This window comes from Centroberyx affinis, unplaced genomic scaffold (genome assembly GCF_046629955.1).
Source record: "Centroberyx affinis isolate AG114_WGS23_722 - 3 ecotype Tasmania unplaced genomic scaffold, CSIRO-AGI_Caff_v1 ptg000997l_1, whole genome shotgun sequence".
NCBI lineage: Eukaryota > Metazoa > Chordata > Actinopteri > Beryciformes > Berycidae > Centroberyx > Centroberyx affinis.
The window spans coordinates 214,536-240,000 of NW_027279562.1; the positions used below are offsets into that span (position 1 = coordinate 214,536).

At 40.8% G+C, this 25,465-nt stretch overlaps 1 protein-coding gene across 1 annotated transcript in view; it reads left to right on the plus strand.

Annotated features, from left to right (window-relative positions):
- Window positions 1-116: 116 nt before the first annotated feature.
- Window positions 117-25,465, plus strand: part of LOC139646784 (myelin basic protein-like) — a 42,195-nt gene continuing 16,846 nt past the window's right edge. Inside the window, exons 1-2 of the mRNA XM_071522505.1 lie at window positions 117-344; window positions 11,692-11,750. Of these exons, the coding sequence (XP_071378606.1) occupies window positions 11,706-11,750 (45 nt within the window). The 5' untranslated portion in view covers window positions 117-344; window positions 11,692-11,705. The remainder of the gene's footprint in view (window positions 345-11,691; window positions 11,751-25,465) is intronic.

Sequence of the window (25,465 nt, forward strand, 5' to 3'; positions counted from 1 at the left end):
CCTATCCTTTGCACGGTTTCGCCAGCTGTTTCAAAATTCGTGCATAGACGTGCACCGACGTGCTCTTTAGTCCACATTTCTTTGCGGTCTAAAACTGCATTCCGCCCCACCCCGAAGAAACAACATCATCACCAGAGTACCTAAATCAGGAAGCACAGAGACACGTTTATTGACGAAGAAAGATTGCTGCAAACATCAACGGCGAAACGTGAAGGGAAAAAAGGCGTTGTTGTTATTATTGTTGACGACCACCGTCGACCACCGTTGACTGAAGACCGATACTTCATTACGTCCAGTACAAGGCTCAGCTGTGGATGCATTTGATTCAGTCAAACCGGAGAAGGGTACGTGCACTGCCGACTTGGTAAAATTGACAAAAACAAATGCAATGCGGGAAATAAGTCAGTGTAAAAGAGGTAAAACAAGTGCGGTGGATACGTTATTATCGCCTGACATTGTTTCCACCGCAGCACAGTGTCGAGTAACGATAGTAAACATGTTATCCACGTCGACCTTTTTACTAACGCGTCTTGGGCTAGTATGTCGTTTCGAAACCTGACAGCAAAAATATGCCCGGAATCTCGTTTTCGTGCTTGGCCAAGTCTACCTGGCAACTCAGTGCAACAATGTCTGGTTAACGTTTTTTTCTTTAATCAGCATCACTGCCTGAGTATCACTGCTTTGTTATGTGCTTTGACAGTGTTGTTTTTACTCGTACACCTCCCTTCTAGTCCCTGCGTTCTCTCTCGCGCACCAAACACTATTCGAAATCTGGCTATTTAATACTGCCTTGCTTATCGGCAAACTAACACACACCGTAGAACAAGATTTAAGACATTTTGCGAATCGTTACAGTCCACTGTTCATTTCGGCACACATATAATACACCAAGCAGTACTTAATTTCAATAAAATGTAAACTTTCAGAATTGGTCACGCTGCTCGCTACCGCCCACCGCAGTGTATTTTGATGGGAGAAGATGTGGAACCAACAGGGAAACCAGTTCTAACAGTTGAAATTGTGTTAAAATCGAGTGCTGCTTGATGGATCATCTATATCCCGAATTTACGAGAACACTCCTAACGATTCGTTTAAGGTCTTAAGTCTTCCACGAGGTGTGTGAGTTTGCCGATTGGAAAGGCAGCAAATTGACACATTTTTTAGCAGAGTTTGCCGTGAAGTTCATAGAGAAGGGAACTTATCTGGACTAGTTCCTCCTCAGCTGTGCTGTCAGTCATCAATGCTCTGGTTAAATGTTTTAAAAACAGATAATCCAGGTCCTCAGTTAATTTAAATAATAATGATATATAAACACACCTGTGGCCACATAACTGTTAATGTAATTAACACCTGTGGCCATAATCTGCATTCTTTCTTTTTTAATACAGTCTCATAAAATTAGCCTAATTAGCTTTGTGTCCAGCCTAACAAGGCCTTTTAGCTGTTCTCATGGCTTATATCTGAAATAGCCTATTTGTTGTCAGACTGGTTCCAGGGAGATTTCAACATGTGCTGTAAAGACTAGAGGCAATTTAGTATTACATCACCATGCATACTAATCAGGGATTGGTCAGCAGTAGGCTATGCTCCACCTGCCACTGGACATAACATAAAAACAGTGTAGGCCCATAAAAGAAAAACATACAAGCATAACTGATCAAAACAGTTGTTTGCCACTCACTGTTTGACTTCCATGCTTGTCTGTTGGTGACAAGAATTGCCAAGATCTAGCAGCAGTTGAAGACCCTATGACAATCTTTATACAACAGTCTGTTAGTTGAATATAAAAAGAAAGATTGGAGCCCAAAGCAATGCTGTGACTTGCTGTGGCTGCTGCGGCTGCTGTGCACGATCTATAAATAAAACACTCACACATGAGTGGCTGTTTACATCTGAACTCCACTGATTTATAAAAAAAAAAAGCCTGTAGCCTTGAATGTCCTCTGGCCTGGGAACATTCAGCAAATGTAGCACATGTAGGTTTGATGCTCACCTTACAATCAAACCATGTTAACTCAAGAATAGAAGGAGAACATTTTCTGTCACTCATATCAGTTGCACCATGAAGCTTGAATAACTTACAGTTACAGTCACAGCAACCTCATGGTTGTACTAGTATTTCATTTGTGATACAAACTGAGTAGCGCTTGCTGTGAGGCTGCTGTTGCTGCAAATCACTTTGGCATGATCTATGGATTTTGTGGAATGTCACTGGTAACTAGCTTTATAGAGAAAACAGTAGAATGCATTGGAGTATAAATAGTGTGGTGCAATCCACTGTCGCATACCTAGCAGCTCTGAGTATGTTTAAGGAGAAGGCTGTGTTTGCCAGTGAATACCTGGCCCGGAGGCCGCAGGAACACATTCCTTTGCATTTCTCAGGAATGACCTCAGCTCAGACAGGGAGAAAATGCCAAGTTTGTTCAGCCGTCACATGTCTGGCTTGGCATTCCTTTTCTTACCTTGTGAACAGAACACACCTTCTTACTTGCCAGCTAGTGTATTTTTGAAAGCACTTTAAAGTTAGGTGTGCTGTTGCCATTTTCCGTACCATGTGATATTTTTCACGCCATGCATGCACCACATACACTGTCACACTGTAGCCTATATCTTTGTTTCGCAGGTGATATACTGAGGTTAGTCAACTTCCGTCCTCACAGACTAGCAAACTTCCTCTCTGTTCTCACTTCCTCTCCTGTCTATGCCTGTTGTTGACAGACAGGTTGAGTCACATTACCTATCCCTAACTCCTATGCAACATCGCTGTAGTTTTGCTCAGGCGTGGTGCAGCCAGATAGCTCGGGGTTCACTCACTGCCACAATGACAACATGATCAGTCATCTGTCACAGTCTGCAATGTGTCAGACCCTCCTAGTCATCACAGCAGGTGGTAGAGATGAATATTTTGCGGCAAGTTGAGAGGTACTAGCTGGGATTATTATCGACTAGCGATCCCCAGGTGGCGGTGGTTGTGTATCTCCTTTGAAGAGCATTCAGCCTACCCTCCAGGCGCTAGGCTTTATGGGAAAATCAGGAGGACACCCCAGGGAGTGATGAGAGATGGCCATGCATAACAAAGCAAAACAAATATACGCAAAAAAAATAGTAACATTGCAAAAGCTATACACAGCATTAGACCCTCGGGAGTAGGGCTATTCCTCTCTAGTCTAATAGTCCCCTAGAGTTGGACGTGTTCTTTCATGAGGAAAATCCTCTAGCAGTCATTTCAAAAACTTGGATTGCTTTGCAGAGTACCAGCAACATATTTCCCTGCATGCTCCATCCCTCTGCCACACAACATCAATGTTTGTATGTGCAAGAGAGAGGCTGTTGCAGTAGTAGAAGTCCACAACATCCTTGTTATATTATACTGTATGCACCAGGCTGTTCAGAAGGATGGAGGATCACTGGTCTGGTTAAATCATCCATATCTGAGACCAATTATCTCATCTTAAGAAACCAGGAAGCTAACAAAACAGTGGCCCTGATGTTTCTGACGAGCAGCTGGAGCCCACAGGCAACATTGCTTCTCTTGGTGGTGAAGCTGCTGTAGTTCAGCCAGATGATCACGGCTGGCTAGTCACTTAGTTGACAAAACTCAGCCCACTTGCTACTGTGCTGGCCTGGTTCCGTATACAGCTGTCTTCACTGATTCAGAGTTGAGTCAAAACAAACTTTGGCATGGTTATGAAATGTTGGAATAGTGATGGTAATGATTATAATGATAATGGTGATGATGAGTGTTGAGAAATGCAGTGCTTTACTCCATGGTTGAACATTTTGCAAAGTCATAATGTAGCCTAACAGCAAACAGCATATTGCAGGGGCGCCTCCTTGCAGAACCTTCCTCTGGGTGGGTGCTCTGCCAAAAACCACAAACTGGCTTCCAGTGAATCCATGAAAAGACATGGGAATGGTGGCGCTCCACTCATATTGAAAAAATAGGAGTGTGGAGTTGGAGCATGTTTGCCTTGCATTGTCCAAACTTTTTAGCTCACCAGGCTGGCAATGGCTGCCGAGAATGTTTTTTTTGTTTTTTTTTTCAGCCAAAATAATTCATACACACACATTTTCATAGAAATATTGTCAGGTGGTAATTTCAGATCCTGTTGCCTGGGGTTCCTCCCACAGTCAAAAAACATGCAAGTTGGAGACTCTAAACTACCTGTGAATGTGAGTGCCTGTCTATCAGTGTTAGTCTTGTGATGGACCAGGGTGTCTTCCTGCCTTCCACCCAAGCTGCAGCCCCCGTGACCCTGAAATGGAAGAAGCGGGTTTATGAAATAAATAAATGAAAGACCTAACCCCGATTATACCATGTTTTTATTAATGGCCAATATCAGTCTCATGCGTTTCAGTATATAAACCATCATAAGATACCTGGTTTTGTCCTATTGTTTTTTAATACGTTTTTTTTTAAGTTTTGCCATTCCCATGTCTTCATTGATTTGTTGATAATGTAACAAAGTTATCATGCTGTGATAATTGGTTGCTTATTCAGTTCTTAGGATTGCAATATTGCATGGCAGTCTCTGAACCCATGGAGCATACTGTATCACTTGTATCTTAATTTTGCAAACATGACATGACCTTATGCTGGCAACTTAATATCTCCGGGGGAAAAAATAGAATCAGCAATGAAAAAAAGGGGAAGGCTTTGAGAGAGGAGGAGAGGGAAAGGGATGGAGGGGATTGAAAACAAATACAGAGACCCTGGATGTTAGTCTTGCCTTCACTGTCCTGATCACTGTTCTAGTATATGTCCCCACCCCAGGGACAGATGTTGACCCTTGACCTCAAATCTCTTGTCAGGGGGAGAGTATTTCCACTGGCAGATAGGCTGTGTGTAACTCCATGGCTGTTTCTCATCTCACCACACACTCTCTCTCGGGTGCCCCCCCCACCTCCCACCCACCCACACACTACACACTACACACTACATGCACACATGCTCTGTATTCATTACGTAATTGACCCTCACAGTAGAGCACGACATAGTGCAATCACTGAGGGCAGCTGGAGGGTTAAAAGAAGCTGTTGTCTGTGTCTACAAGGACAAACTTGAAATATAACAAAGGAACCAGGCAACGGCAGGCAGTCACACACATGTTTCAGCCACTTGTGGGTTTAGTGTTAGACCGATGGGTTTGCCCATATGTCGGGCCAATGTTGGCTTTTTATTAAAAATCAGCTATCAGCCAGTGAGTGTCATCCACCTCTGATATGAGCAGTAGTATTGTTGTTACTATTACAGTACTACGGAGGGGGTTTCAGTGGAGAATTTTATGGTCTAAATAGCCCACTGTTTCAGAGGCTTTTCCACCCTGACAAGAATACAATTCTGGGGGGCAACGTTGCAGGAATACACACAAGTGAAAATAGTCAAATTTAAAGATATTGAATATCAGCACAAAATATCGTCTTTCAGCAGCTTAAAAAAAAATATCAGTAATCAGCCTTCAAAAAGCCATTTTGCTCAAACTCTGTAGAGGATCATTCATTTCTCAATCAGAAAAATGTTTGCATGTGAAAGGAAGTGGGTCTAAGACTGTCTAAGACCACATATAGATGCCTGCACAGATTTTTTCTTTCCCCTGAGAACCGGGTGTGTGATGGAGAGGCGTACGCTACACTACAGAGAAGAGCGTGATTATCTGTTTGTCTGCATAGAGTGATGGTGGAGTCCAGGAGAGCAAGACTAGCCAGGGAGATCTACTTGTCTTCATCCAACATGTCAGACAGGACAATGTCAGTCCCGAATTTACAGAATTTACGCACAGCAGTTGCAGCAGGGCAGACACACCAGTAGTGTGTTGCACCAGTTTAACGTAAAGTGACAATGCTTTTGTTTTTTTGTTTTTCTTGGGCAACATCTTTGGTGATAAGCGATCATTGCTGTGGTGTTTGGCATTGCAGTTCCCAGCAATCACTTTGCAACAGCGTCACCAATACTTTGTTGCCACTGGACTGACAGCAGCATGCTGTGCCCGGTGAATGGAAATTCTCTGGAGTCCGAGTTTACGCATAACTAAATTGCATTAGACTAAAACCTACACCTATCCCCTACTAGGTGTAAAGCAGGGATAGGCAACCATGTGCCATGGAGAGCCAAGAGTATGCAGGTTTTCTTCTATTAATTGGGGCATGAGAATTGATTTTGGTACACACATTATTGGCCACAGAAGGTGCAACAACGTTTTGGTTCCTTGTTCCTTTTAAACTCTACTAGTTAAAATGTCGCTTAAGGGGGTGGCCACACTGATCTGTCAGAAAACAGACAGATCAGATCAGACTGATGAGAATACAACAAACAGCAGTTTGTTTTATTTTTGTTTTAGTAATCCTTTGATGATGAGTCGTACAATAATGGGATGGTGAGCATTAATGGTGTGCATTAATTATATCCTCCTCCAAGGTCTTTGTGTTTGCCACCATTTTTCCCAAAACAAACATAGGAACGCCTCCTCGATTCTAATTGGCTGGATGACAAAATCCGTCCATCCAGAATAAAATTCAATGAGGTTGAACCTTATGTCAGACAGCAGACGGCTTTGGTGTCAAACTAACTAGTTCTCTAACTAGTAACTTGAATCAGCATAATGTTTAGTGTAGACTTTATGCTTATGACTGAATGCATGTTCAGCTGGTGCAACAGGCTGCAGCAGCATATTTCTATTTTGGTCCAGCAGCCTTCCCTGAGGAAAAATGCACTACATGGAGGTGAAATGTCCCGTTATCCCAATACATGAAAACAGGATTTACTTAGATTGTGCAAATTAATCTGAATTATCTATCTACCCATCCATCCATCCATCCATTCATTCATCCATCTATTAAAATGGTAATCTAAATACTATACAGACCCTATGTTCATTTGGCAAGTGATATAAATGATTGTTGCTTTTAAAATTTACATCAGTGTACTATTAATCAGCAACAACAGTAAACACATTAGTAGGTTGATTGGTTGAGTGTTTGGTGTATCCGGTCCTTCACTCACCCCTGTCTTAGAGGGGGCACTGACAACAACCCGTTAAACGCCAGAGGAGCAAAATCTCATCAGCATGAAGTTCATACTCCCATAAGACTCTCTATGTATTGTGTGACTCTGGTGCCTGCCTGGGAAATTGAACTTGAACATTTGTACTGTACCGGGTGAGAGCAAGTTGATGTACAAAAATGGTCTGGAGAAAGAAAAAAAAACTGCCTTTCACCACATTGTTTACTTGGCTCTCAACATCCAGGTTTCCATGAGTCATTGTCCTATAAAAGTCTGAATTAATGCTCGCTGCCCCTTTGAGGAAGTATCCCTTAGACAGACAGAGAGAGCGAGAGATAGAGATCCTAGTTTTTTAAAATCCATTTGCACAGTATTGTTTTGTCTTTGTTAATTGATTCTCTAAAATAAGACCACAAACTTTAGTTGACAACTGCTACAGTGAATAAAGAATGCCTCATTGTGCTGAATGCATTGTGCTACCTGATTGTTGCTAAGAGGTTTATTGCCTCGGGTAATCCATACTTCCTTTTGTCAGCATTATAAAAAGCTTTTACTGTACGATCCTGACAGGGAGATTTATGTTGCACCAAGGTAATATCCCTTTCTACAGTCAGAGAAATAAATACCTGTGCCATCTGTGTTCTCACTGCTAAGATTGTCTTTTTATCTCTTGATAAAACGTTACCTGATACACATTTCCAGCAGGCAGCCTGGAGGAGATTTTCATTATAGCTATGATTCCTCTATCTGTGGTGCAATCTGTTCAGCAGACAGTCCCAGCTATTACGCATTTCTCTTTGCTGCAAAATGTAAAAGTCCTTGTTAGCCTCTCTGCAAAGAGCATCTCTATTTGATAATCTCTATTTGATCGTTCAAGCGAAGTAAAAACTGATACCCTGAAATAAATATTCACAAAGCAGAAAAGAGGGGTACAGTATACAGAAGGTGGAAACAGAAGACATATACTAGGAAGTCAGTGTAAAGGCCACTGAGCAGTTTTTTTTTTAAATTGGTGATGAACCCCCATCCCTTATCCCCGCTGACACCATGTAAAAGCATTAGTTGATTATGAGGATGATGATGTTAAATAGCCTCAGGTAATAGACAGCTAGCTGAGTAGTGGCATGAACGCTGCAGTCAGACTGTAGATAATTACTCATATACACTGCAGACTCTGCTTTGAGAGGTAATGGAGTCCTTTAGGTGCTGGCCTATATGTAGCTGACCTATAATTAGTGCTATCTCCCCATCCTAATGAATTATGAAAGTTGGCAAACGGAAATATTTCAAGAGATATAGCCGACTCTGAGACATTTGGCTATTGACATTGAGTTTGTAGCTTGTGTGGTTTATATGTGAAGGAGAGATTCCAAATGTTTTTTGCACCCCCTCTTTTTTTGTCTCTGCTTTTTCCAACACCTTCCTACTTCTTTCTAAATTATAGACCCATGTGTGAGCAAAAATGCAGGCCAGGGAAACAAGCTTTTTATTTATTTATTTATTTATTTTTTGAGTGGAAAGTAGTGCTGCTGAGTTTTAATTGCAAACACACACACCCACCCTCTCTCTCTCTCTCTCTGTCTCTGTCTCTCTCTCTCTCTCTCTCTCGCTCTGTCTCTCTCTCTCTCTCGCTCTGTCACTCTCTATTATACAACAGTCTTGTCTTGCAAGTCCTTGCAGGATCTCAGTTGTGGTTGTGTAACATTTGAGAGTGAAACTGGCTCCAAAGCCTCCCATTCAATTACACAGAATCCCTGCGCTGTCTCTCCATTTCCCACAAACATTTGATTGGGTCCCCAGTGAGTATCACTATTGCCCCAAATTGAAAGCCCAGCAACTGGCTTTATAACTGTGCCTTTTTGGTTGATCAGCAGGGGTTTTCAGCTTATTTTTTTCAGCTAGTTGTTTGTGCTTTCTTTGACTGTAACTCTGTAACCACCTCCACACTCAGGCATGATTCAGCCCATTCTCTTGAGTTCACGAGTGCAAAAGAAAGCAGAAAGTTTTTCATTTGGACCTAGTTCTCCGTAGAGCTAAGCCATTTTAAGCTCACAACACGCCATATGTTATGTCATATGTGTTATGAACAAGACAAGAAATGATGGTTGCATCTCAAACAGCCTGATTAATATATGGGCTTTGCAGCTGCATTACAGATCTTTTATCAACCTACATGATGGTGCCATCATGGAGGTCCATCGGAGAATCAGCTGTGTGCAAATAATGGAAAGGATTGAAAAGGATTGTTGTGGTGTGGCTGTAGATTAATTCAGTAACGCTGTAAGTAATTAGACATTAGTAAGTGAGTATTAAGATTTTTTTCATCTGGATTCTGGAAACACCACTGCAAATCACAGCATGTGTCCATCAAACAAAACTAGTAGCCTCATAGTGTTTAGTCACGAAAATGTGCTAACTCAAAAAACCATCAATAGAACAGCTGTTGTTTACTTTGCAACTCTTCAAAGCAAATATTATTGATCATCTTTTGGATACGCGTTGTGAGTAGTGTTTACATACATATTCATCAAATTTCTTGGGTTGGGTCTTTAGAGTTTCCCTTTGCATCTGGGGCAAAACCAAAAAATAGTGAAGTTGTCATGTTTTCATGTAATTCAAATCATGTTCTTTAAAGCAAATTGTGATCGCTGTTTGGAATCATATTTGTGCAAATAAAATATGTTCCTTAGGCTTCAAGTTCTCTTCAAGTTATAGTAAATTTTCATTGTCATAGCATTTATAATGGTTGCTTATACATTACGATACAGTAGTATAGTCATGAAAATTTGGTATGAAGTTGTGTAAAAGTTTTGGAATTTAAGTGTGTGGACATATCAGTAGTTTACATATCAAACAAATGTTTAAGATTGGTGAGTTCGGTTACATGGTGTTTTCAGTCATGTCTTCTAAATTAGCTTTATACTAAAGTCTTGCATGTGCATCCAGTCTTACTGTTTGAAGCATTTAACGATTCAGTTTTGTCACTAACTAGTTAGCTCAAACCACAGCTGATGGCTGCAGAGTGTCCTTTCACAGATTTTACCGGTCTAATTACACGTCATGTTATGTTTCATAGTCTTAATTAAGCATTGCCTTAATTAATCACTCATTTCATTACCAAAGCAGCAACATCAAAACCAGAGTGAGTAGCATAAACGTTGTTGAATAGGGACACTATGAAGGTGTAGAATTATAAAATAAAGAAAGGACAGAAAAGGAAATTGACAAGGTGTCAAAGGTGATGAAAGTCTGCTTTGATGGTTGCAAAACTCCTAAAAGGCACTGAATGGCAAGCTGTGTTTATTTGAGTATGGGATAGGGCTGGGCAATATATTGATATTATATCGATATTGTGATATGAGACTAGATATCGTCTTAGATTTTGGATATCGTAATATCGTGATATGGCATAAGTGTTGTCTTTTCCTGGTTTTAAAGGCTGCATTACAGTAAAGTGATGTAATTTTCTGAACTTACCAGACTGTTCTAGCTGTTCTATTATTTGCCTTTACCCACTTAGTCATTATATCCGCATTACTGATGATTATTTATCAAAAATCTCATTGTGTAAATATTTTGTGAAAGCACCAATAGTTGTCCCTACAATATTGTCACAATATCGATATTGAGGTATTTGGTCAAAAATATTGTGATATTTGATTTTGTCCATATCGCCCAGCCCTAGTATGGGAAAACTATCCTTCAGAAGAAGTCATTTTTTCTTCTTCTATCTTTTGGGACTAAGGGGTTGGTGCAGGCTGATATTTTCACTACATCCCCCAACATTGGCCACTTTTGTTTGAGAAAATAAACACTCTTTTAGTTCTTGCACTTTTTACTCACTTTTGCACCTCATATAAATGTCAGCCTTTTTTTGCATCAGTTGGCCTCTTTGTTGCATTTATATCAGTGCAGAAGTTGTTGGTTTCTTTATGATGTTTTAACCTACACAACTCAGGCAAACCTCCTAAATCATCAGACTTTTCCTTAGAAAGCAGACATCTCTCACTTGCGCTGTATGAGAAAATATGCATGCAAATAGGTGTGCCTAACTGAGCCTTCCTTTCCCTGCTTCTTCCCTTAGGGCAGCTTACGTTTCAGTACATTTCAATACTTTTCAGAGACATTGCAGTATGTTACTATTGGCTTGTGTCATTCAGATTTCATTTTGTTTTCTGTAATTTTTGCAGCAGCACTCGAGTTTGGATTATACAGCAGCAGACTGGTTGTCAAAAGTTGTTTTTTTTGCGTTTAAATTGTCCCTTCCCTTCCCTTGCTTTTCATCATGCTCATCTTTATTGCATCACACTCGTCTTAATTTTATCTTTATGTTATCTTATTTATTTGATTTGTGTCCAATTTATATTTTCCTCTTCTTCCTATATCATCTGTCTCCCTCACTCTCTCCTTCACATCATTTTTCAGCCATCTTTTCCCCCGAGCTCATCCAAAGCGATCTTTTATTTGTTAGCACACGTCTTCATCATGTCAATTCCATCATCCAGTATAAAACAGTGTTCAAGATCTGTTGGGAATATCCCAGTATTCTTGTTGCTCTGTATCATGCTACAGTTCCATTCAGGTCTGAAGTGGTAGTATCTCTTGCTTAGATAAAGAGGAATATCTAGTCTTCTGATAATATGCTGTTTACAGTCTTCCCCTGATGTAAACTAATTTTCTTTCCTTCACAGCCTCTGTCAGCAGCATGGGACAGCATCTAGGAAAGAAGGAGCCACCTGCAGACAGCAGGGTAAGAGTCCTAAGCTTGGAGCTTTTATGCCTGGCTTTGTGCATGAGGAATAAATGAGCCTCTAATAGCTTGAAATGTGTGTGTTAAAGTAGGCATTTTGCCATTAGTCATTTGAGAATGAAGCATGTGCTGTAGAATTTCCTTTTCACCTTATCTTTTTGAGCATTGGCCTATATCAGTGTGCAACAGGACTTTGTACCCTGTGGTAGAAAAGCTGCGCAGCTCCTTAAGTCAAATTGAATTATGACCTTTACTAAGCTCTCAGTCAAACTGTTAACCACATTATGTGTGTCTTGAGTCTTTGGTATATTCTGCATGGTTTTATCCAAATCTCAAATTATATAACAGCACAAAGGTGAAAATACTCAATTTGTCACAGTTTGTGTACTTTTTCTCCAAGGACATTGCACAGAATGTTTATTGTATAGGGATGTAGTTTAATTTATTTTTGAGCCGCCCACATGTAGTCAGGGTTATGAGCGCATACTCACTCAGCTCTGGCATTTGGAACACAAAGTGAGGTTTTGTGGTAATCGTTTTCCCATAGGCAGCAGGTTATACTCATCTTTCAAAAGTATTATATTGAGATACAGCGATCCATGAATAATGTGCCAGTCTTGGATATCTATAATCTCATTATGTTATATGAAGATTGATGTGACACGGTGAAGATTTGTGTTTTGGAGAACAGAGAAAGGACGAGGTAAAGAGATGAACACGGTGTCTACTGAGTCATCCATCAGATGATGATGAAGATAATGATTTTGTCAGTGTTGAATAGATGAGTTTGCCTTCAAGGTATTCTCCAGGAGCCAGCTGTTTATAAGATAAAAAAAAGTGTTTACTAAATTGAGATTTACACATCAGCATAGTTGTTACTAGGGTTGCAAAGGGGTGGAAAATTTCCGGTAAATTTCCGGAAAGTTTCCGGTAAATTTCCATGGGAAGTTAAGCTGGGGAATTTTGGAAATATTCCAAATTGGAAACTTTCCATGGGAATTATGGGAATTTATGGGAATTTATGGGAATTAATGGGAATTAATGGGAATTAACTGCGAATTGAGGGTAATTTAATGGAAAGGTATCATATCCAAGCATAAATATTTGTTTTGTTATAAGCAGACATCCATCCAAAATAATACAATTAAAACAGATTTATTTGTAAGTAGAACTTTATCAAGTGTTAAATGTTTTATTGAACAATCAATTCTTTCATTGAAGAACAAAAACATGAATGTTGAGTTAAATATTACTCATCCCCCCGACCCAACCCATTCAAAAATTAACAAAAATGCACAGGAATGCACAGTGCATGTAGGGGGCGTGGTCTCAACAGCCCTGCAGTAAGCAGTGTGCTATGTGTGCATGTGATTGAGGAATAGCATAGATATTCAACTGTACTTGCATGATATCTGGTTGTTTTAGTCAGGATTATGCTAAAATATATTTTCCCCAACTATATTTAAGTTCCCTATTAAGAGCATACTTTCAATTTAGTAAATTCCTGGTTTATTCCCGTTTATTCCCATAAATTCCCGTTAATTCCCATAAATTCCCGTTAATTCCCATGGAAAGTTTCCAATTTAGAAAATTCCCGGAATTTTGCAACCCTAGTTGTTACTGAGTATTTACACCTACCAACTTCCCTGTAACTGTTGTGTAGCTGATAAATGGTAACCAGCAAACAAAATACTGTTAACTTAGCTCGCTAAAATAAACAAACAACAACAAAAACATATGGGCCGCTTAGAACAAATATTAGAAAATGGAGAAAACATTTGGCATCAGCGGGTATTATGTGACAAGCTACATCCTGTTGACATTTATGATGATGTGGACGCCTATTGCCATATCGGCTCAGGCATGAGCAGATATGAGTATTCTTTATGTTATATTCCTTGTTTAAGAAATCACCCCAATGACAGTAAATATAGATTAACCGCAATAATGAAAGTTAGATGGTGTAACTTGACACCCTCTCACTCTGAACCCCATTTATGCTTATCAAATTATTCTGAATTCATAAATGTATGTATATATGTATAAAGCAAAGCAATACATATCTTTTAATAGTGACAGGGAGGTAAGTTTTTTATGCTGCTGTGGTCCGTTGAAGCGGTTGTTGTAGCTTGTGATGCTGCAGTGACTTCCTTGTTTACATTGTTGATTGCTTCTTGATTGGACGCAGCTACAGATGTTTCCTAGTAACCAATTTACACATTACTAAGGCTTTTCTAGCTAAGAAACTCCTTACATTTGAGTGGTGCAACCAAGAACTTAGTAAGGACTTGGTAATGGATTTATGAATGATTGGTGCAACTCTGTCCAGGTTCAGGTTTATAGATTATTTTGACTTCAAGGTCACAGTACTGGAGTAAGGATTATCTGCAATGTGAATCAAAAACACCTGCAGTAATTTTCAGTTGCTCTGAATTTTTTAGATCATGTGTTTCAGTACTCTATATGCCAGATATGCTGAGAGGTGTTAAGTCCCTTACATGCTATAAAAATAAATTACTTGCATACACACATGGAGGGCACACTTTGGGCACCCAGCGTTTTGAATTACTTCTGCTTAGGTTGAATTGATGCAATATACTAACCAAGTTTTGAAGGATGATGTTATGCCCACTGTATTTTCAACAGTTTGTCCTCCTATGTCTGTTTGCACCAATCAGCATGTCACACTTTACTGGGCCAAGTTGCCATGGCAATTTCCGATGCATTGTGATAGCCTTTCATTTTCTATGGCTATTTTCTGTTTTCATCCCCACTCACTCGATAATAACCCTTCTAAAGCCACAAGCCTCGCCGCGACAATGCATCTGTGAAATAACCCATTTGAATTGGAGAGAGTAAATAAATGATTGTGTGCATCAAGGCTGACAGTAAACCCTCCCCAGGTACACATCTCATTTAACCATTAGCTTTGGGCCAGTGATCAGCAAGATTCTATTCAGCCAGGTTCCACCCATAAAGCCCAGCTGTCCAACATTGATAACTGATCAGCCATGTACCACAATGGGCCAAATAATCATTTCCCTAGCAAAAACAGCACTTTGTTGCGCTATAAGCCATCTTGGAAAGGTTGAGTTCTTGCTGTTTTTGGTGGGTGTGAAACTTGTTACCTTTCACAGCACCATCTTCTATTGTTGAATCAGACGGTATGCGCAACACAGTTAAGATTAATGAGACAGAGAGACATGGTGCTGGTTGATGGATTGTGTTTGTACGCTGCTGCTGTGTGATATCTGTCTGCAGGCTAGCAGAGCTGTTGGAATAGCCACACGTTGAAGATTATTACACTTGAAAGCATCAGGATGGATCGGAGAGTTTACACTGAGGTAGGGATAAAACATGAAGCCATCTACAGCTGTGTCATAGTATAAACAGAGGGATACAACCTTATATCCATGAGGAGATATGCAATAACATATGGTTAAAGGTATGGTGGAGAATTAAGGGAGATTTTCCCCACTTTTGTAGCCTAGTTTATAACAAACAAGCTAGTCAAGCATGTCACAATAGGCATTTTAATTGGATGGGAAGTGAGAAGCAGTAGCGTGCCCCAGTGGTACTGCTTGACAGAAAATATCCGACTGTAATGGCCCTTAATTGAATAGAGCAGAAATTTTTCCAAGATTTTCTTTTTTTTTTTACTCTTCTTTCTGCTCTCTCCGAATCCAGAAATTGCAGGCCACATTGTTCCTGTCTGCTGAGTGTGGGAGGATCAGGCATAAACTGGGACAGTAATGTAATTTAATGACATCAGGTAATTAACCCCAGCCTGGCTTAAGTCCTTTTTGTCACAGCTTTTCAAATCACAGCAGATAAAATGAGTCGAGCCATTATGGTGCAGGCTGCAATCAGATTTGAGGACACTGTGAGCCAACTGTGAGCAGCAGCCCTAACCCCGGCCGCTGAGCAAGGTGATGGAAAGAAACTAAAAGGAGGGAGAAAGGGGCAAAATATGAGAAAAAAAAACACTCCGTCTCCCACCACGGGGGCTGTAGGCAGCATCATAACACTGTGGTCTGCCTGTGTGGCCTGGCTACCTGCCTCGTGCCTGTAATGGGCGGAGTGGGATTGTGTCGGCTTATTGGGGAACGGGGCAGGCCGAACCTGCTGGGAGGCTGTCGGCTCAGCCCACAGATGATTTGTTGCCTTTGCCTGTAAGGCACACTCTGGAGAGCCGAGAGCAGGAGCAAGAAAAGTGGATTAATTTGTTGAGTCTTTTAAGCTGCCAGGACAGGGATCAGGACAGCATGTAGCACTAAAGAGCATTGTTTACCTTGAAAATGCCGTTGTCTATCTATCTATCTATCTATCTATCTATCTATCTATCTGTCTGTCTGTCTGTCTGTCTGTCTGTCTGTCTGTCTGTCTGTCTGTCTGTCTGTCCATCCATTTCCATCCATCGCTTTCCAGTGTATAATGCATGTTTTTTTGTTTCCTGCCGAAATACCAGCTGAAATTCTACATATTTTTGTAGCTTTTTCTTGTTTTTTTTCCTCTCCCTTTGGCTTGATTATCATCATCTCAACCAAAGTCAATTTAAAGGTCTGGCAAAACAGCTAGTTGTCATAGTGACAGTCAAACAGGAGCAGAGCGTGATAGAGTAAGGCAGGTTGTGTTTAGAAGCTGCTGTCTGGGTCGTGATCCCTTCCCCGATCCCTTATGGTTTCAGGAGGGTGAAATCACACCCACACTCCCTCTGAGCTGCTCAGCAGCAGCTCTGGCCAAATGTTTCCCGTTCAGGTCTCTCTCTGAAATATTCACACCGCACATAGCTTCGAGAGCCCCAAACCCCACTTCAAACCAGCTCAGTCGTCACTGCACACAAAGCCTGCCAGTTGTTTGACAGATAGACCAAAGGCAGACATTCAGTCACTTCCACTATGGTTCCACAAATTCAGTCCTGCTTAGCCAACAGATAGCTTTCATTGCAACGGCTCATTATAGCTGTTTGCAGGATCACAGCATGAGTAAAAGGAACACTTTATCACTGTTAAAACACAGCTATTTGGCGATGCACCTTGCATTTTTGGGCCCATTTTGATGTTTGGTGGTGTAATTTTCTTATTCCCACGGCTGACCAAATGTTGTGACGTAACGTTTAGATATTTCCAGCAGCTGCAATGGAGTTTGATAGCAGACAATTTTTCAGCTATCTAAAACGTCAATGGTAAGCATCAGGTTTTGGTGTCAGTCCCTCAAAATCAAAGAGCAAGAGCTTCTTTTTAGACCTGCCATTTTGCACCGACGTTCAACAAACATACAGGGAACAATCTGTCGTAGAAGAGGAAGCGATACCAATTTCTCCACTGACAGTAGCCTCAATAGACCAGAATGCAATGCAGCCACAAGACATGTTGCATTCTGGCTAAGGGGCTCTCACTTTTCCTCAAATGGAAAACTCTCTCTCTCTCTTGATCTTACTACGCTATTGCTATCAATTTTGTTCTCTCCACTATAGCTAAATGCAACAAGTTCAGGCACATTCTCTGGAGGTTGTTGAAAGTCATTCTGGGAAATATAGGAAATCATTAACTGAAGTAGAATTAGATGAGACAGGTTAAGGGAAAGTGGCTACACCAAAAAAGTAATTACAACACTTCATCACATAATACCTCCTGGGATGCATTGAACATCACAGATTGATGATATCTGAGGCTGAATTTTTCCTTTAACTTCTGCCTTCAATTTATTGGCTCCCAGATCACCTGTAAATGTGTTGGAACACAAAGGAGTCTCTTCGGACAGGACTGGAAATATCAGACCATCTATGAGTGCACTGAAAAACAGAAATACTGGGGTCGAGGGGAAAAATGACAGACATGGTCACTCCGGACGAGATTAAAAGTAACAAATAGCTCAAGCAATAATTGCAAGTACACTAGGTATACCCTGGAGAAACTAACCCTGTCCGAATGGGGCTCTAGACTGTGTATGAACAGAGGATATTGACATATAGGTGGTTGTGCAGGTCTCCTAGTTCAAAACAAAACACCTTTAGAGAGTTGGAAGTTGCAGTTGCTGAATCCCTTTAAAGATTATTTTTAAGTCACTGGTGTGGTCCATCTTATTTCCCTCGCTAGTCTCAGTGTCTGATTCTGATATAGTCCTAGAACTGGAACTTATGAGTCGGAAAAAGACTGAAGTCTCCAGATGAGGGAGCTTCAGGCTCAGCTAGTGGACTGCCAGCTTTCAGAGACCATCAACTCTACCATTGTACCCAATTAGCCATGACAGAGACCTCTATGTGTTGTGGCCAACCCAGCGTACTTGTTCCTGTCCCTGCCTGTCACTCTGGGAGAGCTCCGTCCAGAGCGACAGCCACGTCTGAATTATAACTCCACTCTTCCCATCCCAAGTCCTGACTAAGTCCTGTCTACTTCTTTCGCTGTGTTCAGTTTTATTCGTAATATCATTCCCATGCCCGCAGCCTGGCCTGCTGTAACCACAGCTAAACCACAACATCCACAAAAGGAAGACCGGGTTACTGTTGTTGGTTGTGGGAGCAATGATATCTTTCTGTAGCGGAGATGTGCTGTAGGTAGTCATCAAAAGAAACATAATCAGTTTGTTTATCATGCTTTATATTCTGCCTCTTATTCCAAACAGTTTTTGAAATTTAAATTTGATATCTATCAAAGATAATATTGCTATTTTAATTAAATTTTTGATATACTGAAAATGATAATCTGTCTCCATATTTGATGATTTGAGGAAAAACAGTGTTTTCAAATAAGAAAGTAGGATAGGTAGAACATCAGCACAAATAACTTTTATTGGGACTGAGCCATTTGTACCTGCTGACTCCTGTTTCGCCTTTTGTTTGAAATATCACATATTACAGGAAGCTGTATATCCCAGTAGGGATATTTTATTTCATTCTGCTCAGTTTCATGAAAAAGCCTATTGAATCCTCTGAGCATCATATTGATCTCTTCCCTCAAGTACAATATTTGTGCTTTAGAAAGGCTTAAAGTGGAGCACTGCTAAGTTTCATGTTTTGTTATTGCCCTAGGGCAGTTTGGCCTTCGTTATATTTCACTACTGTCCCCTACAGCTGGAAACAAGAGATGGATGCACAGATGTTTGATGCTCCCTTTCAATGTGTGATGCAATCTTAATGGCGGTTTACAATATATTGTAAAGCTTGCCTTCAGAAGGCATTAAGAGCTACAGAAGGCATATATCCAATAGAAGTGTTATCACACTCTACTGTCTTAGTTTATGTTTTGCTGAAAAGGTGAGATTAAGTCCCCATGCTCCATTCTTCTCCCTTCCTTTAAGTGTGGGCAGGATGAAACGCTCAAGGGCACAGCTATCACCAAGCCACAGATGGGAAAAGGAACTTGGATTCCTATGAGAGTCTCAAATCAGCCCAGTCCTGAAAGGTGTTCAAATCACTGCACTCTCTTCCCTCTCACTCTCTCACTACAAGAGCTTGGAAAGTACTCAAACAGAATGAACCCCATTCAGTACTCCAGTACATAGGGAGAGAACATGGAAAAGACCACATTCTTTCACCCCTGTTCAAAAAGCTTCCTACCCAATCAGATGGTTGAAAAAATCTTAGGGTAGCATTGAAAAGACACCAGACTGATAGCTGAGATGGAACTCTTAATGCTTAATGTTCAATGGAAATTTCAGTCACTTAAGGTGCTTGCTGACTGCTATTATTCTGCTTGATTTGGCATTAGCAAAATGCAATACCCACCCATCCTGGTCTCACTAAGGTGAATGTGATTCCACATCATCTCACTTGAGTTGCCTACCTCATCTCCTTTACAACCCACAGCAACAGGTGATGCTTCACTGTTTCCGGCACTAACTAGCACCAAGTTGAGTGTTTCCACGGGAGTTGAGTGGGGAGGTGAGTGGCGGGAAGGTGTGAAGTCACGCTGCTACCCATGAATGGCATCAAGCCTTAAAAAAAAATGTCCCACAGCCTTTTCTCTCTTCCATTTTTTCCTGGAGCCCCCTGTGTTTGCTAATGAACAGGGCAGATATACAATAAGAGAATGGTATGGACAGAGAAGGGACAACAGCACCATTCCCCAGTTTCCAACAGTGGGAAAGACGTTGTATGTGTTGTGTGTATAGTGTTTATTTTAAGTGTTTTATTAATTATCTTATTTCATAGTTTAATGTAATAATCTCTGAAAATGACCAGAATGCCCATAAAAATCTGATCAAGGGGGCAAAAACTGTCCTCCTATCTTGCAAGCCAGAAGAAATTGTGGTTTTGATTTGAATTAACCTGTGACTGTTATTGAATTTGATTATATTTGTTTGAAAAGCCCAATATGTGCAGGCCCAGTCCTGCTGAGTGACCCCAGCACCCAGAGACTCACATCAACAAACACTGAAAAACCAGCAGCTCAGTTCCCGGAATCTCGATTTTTCACATAGACAATGTTCTCCACACACAACAAGTGCAAAGCTGAAGAGAGAGATAAGACTGTGTGTGTGAGTGGGTGTGTGCACAGACCTAACAAAGGATGAATGTAGATACACCGAGCAGTGCTTTCATTTCATTTAAGTGCTTTTTAAATGTCTGCAAAAAGAAATGGTAATGTGTTTGACAGTTGCAAGGCAGTGATAATGCAAGAATTGAGCTCATTCATGTGTATCACTAAATGAAACCTCTCTCTCTCTCTCTCTCTCTCTCTCTCTCTCACACTCTCTCTCTCTGTCTCTCTCTGCCTCTCTCTGCCTCTCCCTTCTCTCTCTGCCTCTCCCTTCTCTCTCTCCCCTTTCTCTGTCTCTCTTTCTCTGTCTCCCTCAATTCAATGAGCTTTATTGGCATGAAAGTTAATCTAAAATATTGCTAAAACGATAGGGTATAATAAATAATACAATTCAAAACAACATTTAAATCATAAATAATGGGCAAGGATGCAACATATAAGTGATAACAGGTCACTTATATGTAGAGTTAGAATAGTTTATATATATATGGATTATATAGGATGACAATGGGTCAGATAGATTAACAATTGGCCATGGATATGAAGGGCATGACGTACAGGGAGTAAGAGTTTTTGTGGAGAAGGAAGTGCATTTCTGTGTCTACCTGCCCCGCCACACAGTGACCACATCCTCTCTGGGTAGACATGTCTTTTTATAGCGGCTCACTGAGCTGATATTTGGTCAGGATTTGTCAGCCAATTATATTTTCTATCTAGGGCCAAATAGCAATTTAGTCTACTTTGAGTTTTTGTTTGTTTCATTTTGTTTCAATCAGGGAAGACAGAATTCGTTGTCATGCTGTGGTAACCTGTTCAGTGCGGTTTCAAGGTTGGTTTATTTGGTTTTTGTTTCAGTTTGACTTGGGTTTAGATTTTCAGGCTGAAATCCATTATATTGTTGAAGTATTTTCGCCAAATTTCCCCATCATGTATGGCTAATTCTTGTGGCTTTGCAGTCTTTAAATTGTTCCACATGTCTCAGAACTGATTCTGGACTATTGCACTTTCAATCTCAGATTGGGTTTTGTTGTTGTAATTATATATATTTTTTTGGTTTAACGGTTAGTTGTTTTATGTGTTTTCTCATTTGTTTACATTCACTATCAAACCATTTTTCAGAATATTTTTATTTACAGCTTCTAGAGTTGAATTTACAGTGTTTTTCCAAGATTTGCATTAACTGCTGCCTTTCGGAAGATATAATTTATTTCTGTTGTTGCCTCATTACCTTTTTTATTGTGGTATGAGTTGAGTAGAGTAGAGAAATCTTTATTATCCCCAATGGGGCAATTCGATTCACAGCAAGCAAGTTACAATACACAAAAACATCAAGGGAACATAACCACACATTACAAAAACACAGACGGTATCACATAATATCAATTTATATCCAACAAAAAGCTGTAAGTCCTACATCCTACCCCTAGGTATGCATAAGCAGGGAACAGGCCCTTGATCCACATGTCTAACTGCAGTTACATATTTAATCTGCGGATTGCCTCTGGAATAATAGAGTGCCGGAATCTGTTACTGCTACCTTCAGGGAGCCTGAACCTACACCCAGAGGGAAGAAGGGAAAACTCGGAGAAAAGAGGGTGCAGGGGGTCCTGAAGAATATCCTGAGCTTTCTTAGTAACTCTCTACTGATTTAAAAACTAAGATCATTAAGGTCACTGCCAGTGATTTTAGAGCACAACTTCACTTCATTTTTTTCTCTCTGATTTAAATGACCAAACTAGCAGATAAGAGCAAAAGTAAGAACGGACTCAATGCAGGATGAATAGAAAATTTTCAAAAGAGACTTCTCCACATTAAAACTGCGGAGCTTCCTTAAAAAGAATAAACGTTGTTGACCTTTATTTAAGATCGCCGTCACATTGGGCTCAAAGCATAAACCATCATCTAAAATTGTCCCCAGATATTTGTACTGCCTTACCACCTCTACCTGCTCGCAGTTAATGAGGTTAGGTGATTAGGGGGCAGCAACCCTCTTGCGACGGCCATCTCGTTTATCTTAGATACGTACGAAAACATTGTTTACACCAGTGTGCAAACTCATTAACAATTGGGTCATGGCCAGTCTCACCATCCTTTAGAAAGCTCATTATAACAGAATCATCTACGAATTTAATAACATATCTGGACTCATGATGGCTCATACAGTCATTAGTGTACAAGACAAACAACGGGTGAGAGGACACACCCTTGTGGTGCACCAGTAGAAGATTTAAGAGCACCAGAGAGGGCCCATTTACTCTCACCCTCTGAGGAGTTAAAAGTCCACAAGCCAGCAAAAGATATTAAAATCCAAAGCAAAATTGCTTATGAGCATTTGTGCAATATTATGGGTCTAAATACAGTTAAAAGCAGAGGAAAAGTCAATAAAAAGCAGCCAAGCATGGGTCTTAATTCCCTCCCGGTGCTTTAAAACTAAGTTAAGGAGAGTGATGATGGTATTCTCAACCCCCCTGTTAGCTGTGTATGCAAACAGCATCAGATTGAGTTTCAAAACTTCCATGATTTAGGTTGGACAGCTTACTGAGTTTTTTTCTTATCAGTTTCAGTGATGTGTTTCTTTAAGTACATGTTGATCTGATCCAAGTCTGAGACAAACACTAGACCCAAGAGCTGAACAGTAGGTGAACGATCCCTAACTGTCCCCTCTGATCCTGCTGTGTAACAGATACAGGCCTGAGGCTCTGCAGCGATACCTTAACTCCTTCCCATTCCTGTTTACCCTTTAGTTAGGGCTGTTCCTCATGGATGTGGGTGAGACGCTCAGAGGTCTCTGCCAAATAAACATCGCACAAAAAGTTCGGAACTTTGTGTTTGGTAGATTATTTCTCTGTTGTAACAATGCTTCTTGGCAATACATTTTATACAGTTGGAAAGCCTGTTTATTTCCCTTTTAAATGGTGCCTCATTTGTAAGGAACATGCATTTGTGGGATGAGCAGCACAGCTGAGCATGTGGGTTGCGCTCATGTAAACAGCTTATTCTGCTGTTGCTATTGACTCTTGTTTGGTGTTGTTTGGTGGATTGGATGATTGAAGTCTATCAGTAACAAGGAAGAAAGACATATTGGCAATTTTACAATTTATTCATTTAACAAACAGTCAGGAGCCTCAGTAGCGTGTGGAAGAACCATACACAGCCACAACAGCCTGGCACCTCCTCCTCATGCTGGTCACCAGCCTGGTCACACACTGCTGTGGGATGGCATTCCACTCCTCAACCAGGATTTGTCGCAAGTCAGCCAACGTGGTTGTGTCGGTCACTCTAGCACGAACAGCACGCCCAAGCTGATCCCATAAGTGTTCAATTGGGTTGAGGTCAGGACTGTTGGCAGGCCATTCCATTCTCTCTACTCCCAAATTCTGGAGGTAGTCTCTGATAAACCCCGCTCTGTGGGGGAGAGCATTGTCATCTTGGAGGATGGAGTTCGGTCCCAGACTGTGGAGATATGGGATTGCCACTGGTTGCGGAATCTCATCTCGATATCTCTCTGCATTGAGGTCACCTCCAATGATGACAAGCCTCGTTTTTCCAGTGATGGAGATGCCGCCCCACACCATCACACTGCCTCCACCAAAAGGTGTTACTCTATCGGTGCAGCAATCAGCATAGCGTTCTCCCCGTCTTCTCCACACTTTGACCCTACGATCCAACTTCCGTAGGCAGAATCTGGACTCATCACTGAACATAATGTTCCTCCACATGTTCAGGTTCCAGTGCAGGTGCCAATCAGGTACCTGATTGTCAGCACCTGGGGGTACCGGAAGCTCAAAACAAGAGTCAATAGCAACAGCAGAATAAGCTGTTTGGCATTGGCAGAGAAGATTTGGCAAATCTTTCATGAACGCAACCCACATACTCAGCTGTGCTGCTCATCCCACAAATGCATGTTCCTTACAAATGAGGCACCATTTAAAAGGGAAATAAACAGGCTTTCCAACGGTATAAAATGTATTGCCAAGAAGCATTGTTACAACAGAGAAATAATCTACCAAACACAAAGTTCCGAACTTTTTGTTCGATGTTTATGTGTTTATTTACTACCTTATCTATATAGTCAGGTTCTGAACCTGTCCGGGCAGTGAAGTCCCCAGAAGAATTTTGCCTTTGGCCTGACAGTGGCATACTTCTGTATGTAGGGAGTTGTAAATATTATTCATCATAGTATCATGATTCTGATGGAGGGGCGATGCAAATCTGTTTCACAAATACCTATATATATTTTTCCATCTTTAGACAAATGTGATATTTGTTTTGTCTCTCTGTGTCTCTCTCTCTCACTGTCTCAATCCAATTTAATTTTACATGCTTTATTGGCATGAAAGTTGCCAAAGCAAGAAAAAGGGAATAAAACAAGGATCAAAAACACAAGACAAGTTGATGTGCGTGCGTGCGTGTGTGCGTGTTTGTCTGTGTTGTGGCATGTTAAAATGTACTGGGCAGCCAGATCTGCTGTTTCCTTCTCCTAGTTTGGAGTCATCATCAAGCTCTTTGAAGTTGGGAATTCGGGAGCTGAATTTGTTAAAGTACATTTCTCTGGGTGGTTTAAATGTTTCATATTTCAGGAGGAGGTACATCTCTGTCTCTGCCTCATCTGTCCACCAGTGACCACATACTCTAAGATTTCTCATGTCTTCCTTTTTCAATTGCCAGTTGTCAGTGAGCCTATAAAGATCTGTCTCTGCTTTCCATCTCTGGCAGTAGCGAAATATTCTGACAATTCATATTCTCTGTTTAGGGCGAGATAACATTCTAATAAGGATCTGTCTCTGCTTTCTATCTCGGACAGTAGCGAGATATTGCGACAATTGATATAAATAGTTTATGGCCAGATATCATTCTAATCTGCTTTGACTTGTGGTTTCTGTTTCCAGTGTTCCAAATAGGTTAATTTGCACTGCTCAATAATGTGGTTTATGTGAATTGGTCTTTGTCTGAGCCTGGTCAAGGTGTGACTGAGGGGGGCTAGTTAGGCTCAGTACCAACTGACACAGGGACTAGTTAGTCTGACATGAGACTAGTTAGCCTCAGTACCAACTGACACAAGGACTAGTTAGTCTGACATGAGACTAGTTAGCATCAGTACCAACTGATACAGGGACTAGTTACTCTGACATGAGACTAGTTAGCATCAGTACCAACTGACACAGGGACTAGTTAGTCTGACATGAGACTAGTTAGCCTCAGTACCAACTGACACAGGGGACTCAGATTTTATGA